Source organism: Electrona antarctica, assembly GCF_951216825.1.
Source record: "Electrona antarctica genome assembly, chromosome: 4".
NCBI classification, from domain to species: Eukaryota; Metazoa; Chordata; class Actinopteri; order Myctophiformes; family Myctophidae; genus Electrona; species Electrona antarctica.
The window spans coordinates 38,685,081-38,693,038 of NC_136809.1; the positions used below are offsets into that span (position 1 = coordinate 38,685,081).

The window sequence follows — 7,958 nt, forward strand, 5'->3', positions numbered from 1 at the left end:
TCGACTCGGACCAGGCCAGCATCCACTCGGCCCCTCTGTACCAGCGGGATGGCCAGGGGGGCTCCAGTGACGACCACAGTGGTTACCCCCCGGACCTGTTCCCTCCGGACAGCGGCCACTCGCACACCACGCGGGCACACAGCCCCCACCAGGGGTCTGCGGAGCGGGCGGACGCCCCCATCCTGCAGCTGAACGCCAGCCTCCTGCACCAGAGCCACAGCGCCGAGGCCGACCTGCACTCCCTGAAGGACAAGAAGTACAACACCTACAAACACAGCAGGTACTGACCCATGCACAGGATTAAAAGCCAAGTAAAAAAAGCCAGCACTGTTTCTCCATAGCCATTAGCTTCTGTATTAGCCGCAGCCTTTGCACGCTCTCTGAAACTGCAGCGCTGTCCGTGGTTTTGAACAGATCGGCGATGTTCGGAGGTCATTTCTGATTATCCGGTGATCACGATTGGAACATGATTGATTTTTTGATTGATTGATTCTTTATTTAAGTGTCATGCTTCGCCAGTGATGTCACATTTTCAAATCCAACGCTACACTGCCAAAATAGTCTATAGACGTCCTATATGGTGTTTCCAGAGGTTTACGATAGATGGCACTCTTTGCCAGTGGTTCTAGGTTGCTAGGAGATCCCCAACTACAGTAAATGATTGATTGGATACCAAATGGACCCTTACAGGTCTGAAACTCGGAGAGTGTACAAATGGAGCCAAATGGACCCTTACATGTCTGTAACTCAGAGAGTGTACAAATGGAGCCAAATGGACCCTTACAGGTCTGTAACTCAGAGAGTGTACAAATGGAGCCAAATGGACCATTACAGGTTTGTAACTCAGAGAGAGTACAAATGGAGCCAAATGGAGCCTTACAGGTCTGTAACTCAGAGAGAGTACAAATGGAGCCAAATGGACCCTTACAGGTTTGTAACTCAGAGAGAGTACAAATGGAGCCAAATGGACACTTACAGGTCTGTAACTCAGAGAGAGTACAAATGGAGCCAAATGGAGCCTTACAGGTCTGTAACTCAGAGAGAGTACAAATGGAGCCAAATGGACCCTTACAGGTCTGTAACTCAGAGAGAGTACAAATGGAGCCAAATGGACCCTTACAGGTTTGTAACTCAGAGAGAGTACAAATGGAGCCAAATGGACACTTACAGGTCTGTAACTCAGAGAGTGTATGAATGGAACCAAATGGAGCCTTGCGGGTCCATTCGCACACTCAGAGCTATGAGCCTCCTAAATGCATATACCATAAGTGGTGGTGGGAAGAGATCCATGGGCTACCCGCGTCTTCAGAACTCATTAAAAGCCTATAAAGACAGATTCCCAATGTGCTTAGATTCTTGGAAAGAAGAACGTTCTGTTTCTGTGGGAGGAGATGAGAGAGAAGTGGAAGGATCTGCCAGACAGTCTGCACACGCTTTCATCTTCTCACTACCGTACAGCTTCCCAAACAATATATATATATATATATATATATATATATATATATATATATATAGGTATATATATATAGGTATGGTATGGTTATGATGTCACTAGTGGTGTATTTCAATTGAGGCTTTCTTTCAGCTTTCAGGAAGAAACCAAAATATACAGGGAAGACACATTAGAATATTCTAACCACACCTGGGGGTATATAGACTTAGTAATAAGCAATGGAGTAATGTTAACTCCATAGACACATACAAAACAGAAAAAGTACAAGAATCACGGCACTCCATCTTTAATCCTTGTAGCCATGCTCAAGGGATGGGGAGGCGGCATTGCACCAGACTGGGGCGGCGGCATTGCACCAGACTGGCTGATGATGAATTAACTTTCAAAAAGTCACTCCTTCGTGTCCTTGCTCCAGGCAAAGTGACGCTTCTACGTCGAGGATAGAATATTGACACCCCAAATCTAAGTTTTAATTATGTTTTATTCTTTTTAATGTGTTCAGAATTTTATGATTCAAAGTAAATGTTGGAGGAGCAAATCCACCATTATTAATTTGTTGCATTAACTAAATCTTATATAATTCAAAACTAATTTTTTTCTTTCCCAGGGAGGTATTTTGAGCAGGGACCGAGAAAAAACCTCGACATAACTTTCCCAGGGAGGTATTTTGAGCAGGGACCGAGAAAAAACCTCGACATAACTTTCCCAGGGAGGTATTTTGAGCAGGGACCGAGAAAAAACCTCGACATAACTTTCCCAGGGAGGTATTTTGAGCAGGGACCGAGAAAAAACCTCCACATAACTTTGAAGCCGTGTTTCTCAGAAACATGATACTTCCCCCCCCCCTTTTTTTTCTTTTTGTGCATGAGAGATTGATTGATTGGCAGTTGAATAATTCTGATAAATGATGCAATGAATAGAGGATCATTCCATGGGCTGTGGGGGGTGCTTAATGTCTGATTTAACATATACTGTACTTGGTTTCTCCCAATAAATCGTGATCCTGAATCAGACTCCCTCGTCCATTTGACTAATCAGTATATCAGTATATATTTTTGTGTTTTTTCACACAAACACATCAAAAGTAGCAGATCTACAGCTTGTCGATCTGCTTCTTTTAATGCTTTTGAATCTGAGTACTGAAAAGTAAAGGTTTTTGACACATGAGGTTTCCATCCAACAGAGATGAAATGCTACATAGACCATCTGTATTTGCACCCGGTTAAAAAAACGTTGACTGGACGTCATCTGCTCCTCAGACCAGAGGGGGTATTCAACCAGTCACAACAACACAATGTTCATGAAAATCTATTTAAAATCTATTTAAAATATCTTTTTGCTATTTCCATTTCCGCTAAGCAGCGAGCTAGCCCTAGGGTACCGTGCGACCAACTCATTTAGTTTCCAGAAGGAGTTATTTATGCAACTAGTGCACAGACGAAACAAAAGTGGGGAAATTACATCCGCTTTATATGCGATTTCTGGAGCTTCCTAGTACAGCCTGTTAGGCGGAAAGCATTAGACAAAATATTCTAGACTGGGTCAACTCGTTTAGCAGTTCTCTGATACGCTCTAGGAGAGCAGAAATAACTTTACTGCACCAGGCTTGTGAAAACAAATACAGAAACAAATCCTCGCTTTTGCCGTCTCTAGCACATCATCTTTTCAGACGGGTGTTGGGGGGTCTGCATTGTACCTTGAGAACCACATGGTATTGTACTGTACAATACCACATGGTATTGTACTTGTGCAGACGTTAAATCCACATTCCAGCTCTGCCAGTGTGAACCAATTCCAGTTCCTCAATATTGGATTAGTTGTCTCCACCAGGCCGAAGGCATGGGGAGAGAGTATGTTTTGCACTCCGTCCGTGTGTGTGTCCGTCCTTCCTTCCTTCCTTCCTTCCGTCCGTCCGTTACCAGCTAATCTCCGGCACTGTTGGCCCGATCCATGCCAAACTTTGCACACACACTCCCTGGATGCCAATGACCTCAACGACCTGTTATAGCGCCACCATGAGGCCGATTTAGGCAAAACACATTTCTGTACATTACTCGTAAACATTGTATCTATACATCACACAATTCGGTATACACTATCTCCATAGTCATGTGATCAACACGGTTCTGCACCATTTCCCATTTTCCATCCTGATTGGCTAAGATTGGCTTCCAAAGCTCACATGATTGGTCCGTTTCGAACAAAATGCCACAAATCACAAACGCAGTGTGCAATTTCCGTGAAATTATGCACGCACATTTCCACTAGGCCGAGGATGACATGCCACTAATTTCTTTCCAAATCAGCCTCATGGTGGCGCTATAACAGGGCAATTCCTGTTTTTACCTATAACTGCATCGATCTGTATACAACTTATGTATGCGCACTCCCTAGAGGCCATGGAAAAACATTTTCCCTGCATCCCTCCACATCTGCCGGTTATAGCGCCACCATGAGGCCGATTTCTGGAAAACACATTGTTTATGTTAGTCGCACAGATTTCATCCAAATCTCACGCAAATCTGTACACATGATCTCTGTAGTCATGTGATCAAGGCGAGTCTGTTGGATTTCTCAGATTCTACACTGATTGGCTAAGATTGCCTTCCAAAGTTTTCAGGAGTGGCCCGTTTTGTACAAAATGCTGCATGTCCTGCTCATCCAGAATTCTATCCTCAGAGATGTTATGAGTGATCTGGCTCTGCATTTCCTCAACACAATGAACAAAAACCTCTCCTCCTGGGTGAGACCTGTGCCCAGAAGGGCACTTTTTCTAGTTTCCTCTGATTCCGTATCCCAACACCAACCGTATCCTTGACATGAAAATGTTTTAGAACCACTACTGATGATGTTTATCTGTTTTTGCACGTTTTCGTGCCCTGCTCTCTTACAGCTCGAAGGACAAGGCCGGCGGTTCATTCGAGACCCCCGGCAGTGGAGGCGGGGGTCCAGGAGGAGGAGGAGGAGGAGGCCAGGGCGGGCTCCGGCCGGGCCAACACTGCCGTGCCTGCCTCACCAGGCTGAGCGGCTACTCCAGCCTGTACGCGGTGCGCGCCCCGCCGCAGGCGCGCTGCGAGGCCTGTGCCCACCTGGGCAACCTCTACGACATCAGCGAGGACCAGCTGCACGCGCACTACGCGGCCGCACACACACAGCACCCGCAGCAGCACCTGCACGGCGGCCTCGGGGACATGTTCACGCACTACCTCCCGCAGAGCGAGATGAGCATGGTGGGCGAGGGCGACGGGCTGGTCAGCCCCTTTGAGCCCAACTCGCCTTCCTCCCCGGCCGCAAGCGCACACCTCAAGGTTATAATAGTTTTGGATTTTTCAGTTTTAGTTATAGTTTTGACTACTTTTCTTTTTTAGTTTTTAGAGTGGGTTGGGTAGTTTTTATTAGTTTTTCTTTTTGTGACAATGCTTAGTTTTAGTTTACTACTAACAGTAGTTTACTGTTAGTTTTAGTTTTTTTTCCTAATTTTGGTTTTTTGTCATGTGCATGATTAAAAAAGTATTGTGTAATAAAAACATAACAAAACATACCATTTTAAAAAAATAGGGGGAACTCGCAGGAGCTCTGAATTGATCCCTTTGAACTTCAAAGGCATACTGGTTATAATCAGCAGTTTCCTCCCTCCCCTCTTCGACAGCTGCCAAAGTGATTACCGTCTCTGATGCAGTAACGAGCCCAGAACGTGTTTGACACAACCACTTTGAAGTTCAAATCGATCAATTAAGAGCTCCTGGGAAAGTAGTGACCAGCAGGGAAATTACCCAGAAAGGCTTTAACAAAAATGTTAGTTTTCGTTAAATGTACAATAACCTTGCTCTCCTCTTCTCTTCCTCGGCCCGGCGCCTCCAGCTGAGCCGCCAGCACTCCTACGAGAATGTGCTCCCGGACGGCATCCCCGAGCAGCGCCAGGCCCACCAGGCGCACGCCTACCTGCGCGGGGCGCTGGGCGTCGGCCTGGACAGCGATCTGGACGACGGCAGCGGCTACGCCAATGTGCTGACCATGCGGTCGGACCGCGCCTACAGCAGCCGCAGCCCGCCGTCTCCCTCGCCCTCCTCGCACCACCACAGCCTTGACGCCGCGCCCATGCCGCTGCCCCGGCGCTCCAAGAGCCTGTTCCCCGACCGGCCGTCCCACAACCCCTTCATGCAGTCGTCGCCGGCGCCCGCCGGCCCCGCGGCACAGGCGGCCGCCCCCCAGGCGGCCGTGCGGATGCCACAGAGGAGCTCGGCCCACGAGCTCTACAAGCTGACGCTGGGCAACCACCACAGCGGCGGGCATCACACTGTCATGGGGCACGCGGGGGGGCACCACGCGGAGCAGCAGCTGCTGTACCAGCAGCAGGAGCCCCCCGTGGTGGCGTACATGGTCCCGCCCGCCGCCTCTCAGCCAATGAGCTATCTGGGGGCGGGGCCCCGGGCCACCAGCGCCGGAGGGAACAGGCCCCGCCTCTACCGCCGCATGCCCAGCATAGAGTCTGACGTCTGAGAGACAAACACACGAACACACACACACACACACACACACACACACACACACACACACACATGTTGTATACATGTATTCTCACTGTAACACACACACTCACACACTCATACAGAGACGCATACAGAGAGGATAGTGTTTGACTTGGACTGGGAAGTTCGCACGCACGCACGCACGCACGCACGCACGCACGCACGCACGCACGCACGCACGCACGCACGCACGCACGCACGCACGCACGCACGCACGCACGCACGCACGCACGCACACACACACACACACACACACACACACAGGTGAGCGGCATGGACCAAAATGCTGCCTGCTGTTGATTCTGACTGATGTGTGATGCTGATTACAGCGGAGTTTGTTGTTCATCACAAAGGGCCTCTATAGTGAGGCGACCTAGAGACGTCATGACGACATGGGGAGGAGCCTGTGTGTGTGTATGTGGTGGCCTCTGGCCCTCAGCCAATGAGTGACCAGCATGATAGAAGGTCCAACAGAACAGGATGGGACGGTTGGGCCGTTCAGGGAAGGACCAGTGGAAGCCTTGACCCTTGACCTCCCGCAGGAGGTGGGAGGAGCAGAGAACTCCTCTAGTCCCCGCCTCCTCTTCTACAAGCTACACACACACACACACACACACACACGCACGCACGCGCACACACACACACACACACACACACGGCCTGAACATGCCCCTCCCCGCCATGTCTCTATACAGGATATATATGTATATATACAGTATATATATATACAGTATATATATATACATATATATATATATATATATATGGTCATCCCTGTGTGCTTTCAGAGAATCCAAACTTGCACTGCCAGTGTACGTATGGTTTAAAGGCCCAATCCTCTAATCTTAATTTGTGGAACTTTCATACCCCGTAGTTTTGGTTTTTCAAACTAATTTCAGCCTCCAAAACTAGCCTGGGAAGCATTCCTTTTCGGGTTCATGATCCGGTCGGGAGCGGATGATATTCTTATACGTCATGTTGCTACACAAAATAATTCCCAGCGATCATAATTTTAGGGCCTAATCTGTGATGAGGCGTAGTTTCACTGATTTTTTAAATAAATATAAATGTGAGTGTACTTTACAGAGACTATTTAGCGTCTGTATACCTTTGTTATGCCACAGGGGAATTCTATTTTATTATAATTATTTAATTATTTTTGGGTAGTTCTTATTCCCGTTGTGGTTCCAGCCTGATGACTATACAAACCAGTGACTACAACATGACGTAAGATCTCATCTGCTCCTGACCGGATCACACTTTCCTCTTAAAGCTTAAAACTCATCTTTATCTGTGTTGTCTATTAGTTAGACCTTGAGTCAAGAGCTCAGTCAATCAACTAGCCTCTAGTATGAAAATACTGTATGTGTGTGTTTTTTTTGTTTTGTTTTTTGTATTGGATCACGGATTGGGCCTTTAAAACGGAATCCACGACACTAGACCGAAATGTTGACTTGAACGGACTGTCTCCAGAAGCAAGAAAATTGCACCCCCTACAGGGGAGGGGGAGCGCCTCCTGCCCATAGCTCTACAACCACCAGAACACACTCAAAGCAGACTAATTGGTAATTGGTTGATATCAGTTAATTGAACACTCCGAACGGCAGACCAAAAAACATGGCCGCCTACTCGCCTATAGCCAAGACAAAAATAGAGAGACTCACCATCTCTGGCTTACTTCCCATAAGTAGGCGGCAACCTTTTTAGGAGATTGTAAGCAGGTTGGGCTCTATTAACACTTTGACTGCGTAATTCATTAATTAATCTTTAATTCCAATGGAAGAGTGAGCGTGAACACAGCTTCTGAACCATTCTTTAGCCCCATGGTCACTGAACTAGAGACAGTCGTCACAAGCCATACAATATTCCCAAGACTTTTATGCTAAAATGGCTTCTTTTCTTTTCTCCAGAGAGACAAATCAGGAGGAAATCCACTTTATTATCAACCTTTCTCTGTCCCAGCAACACACTCTCGT

At 47.5% G+C, this 7,958-nt stretch overlaps 1 protein-coding gene across 1 annotated transcript in view; it reads left to right on the plus strand.

The window, feature by feature from the left end:
* Positions 1 to 5,953, plus strand: part of LOC306922397 (glutamate receptor ionotropic, NMDA 2A-like) — a gene marked incomplete at both ends in the record, with an annotated part of 199,283 nt that extends 193,330 nt beyond the window's left edge. The window contains 3 exon segments of the mRNA XM_079499963.1: positions 1 to 280; positions 4,347 to 4,761; positions 5,315 to 5,953. The exon segment at positions 1 to 280 is cut by the window's left edge and continues 27 nt beyond it. Coding sequence (XP_079356089.1) covers positions 1 to 280; positions 4,347 to 4,761; positions 5,315 to 5,953 — 1,334 coding nt within the window.
* Between the last annotated feature and the right edge of the window lie 2,005 nt (positions 5,954 to 7,958).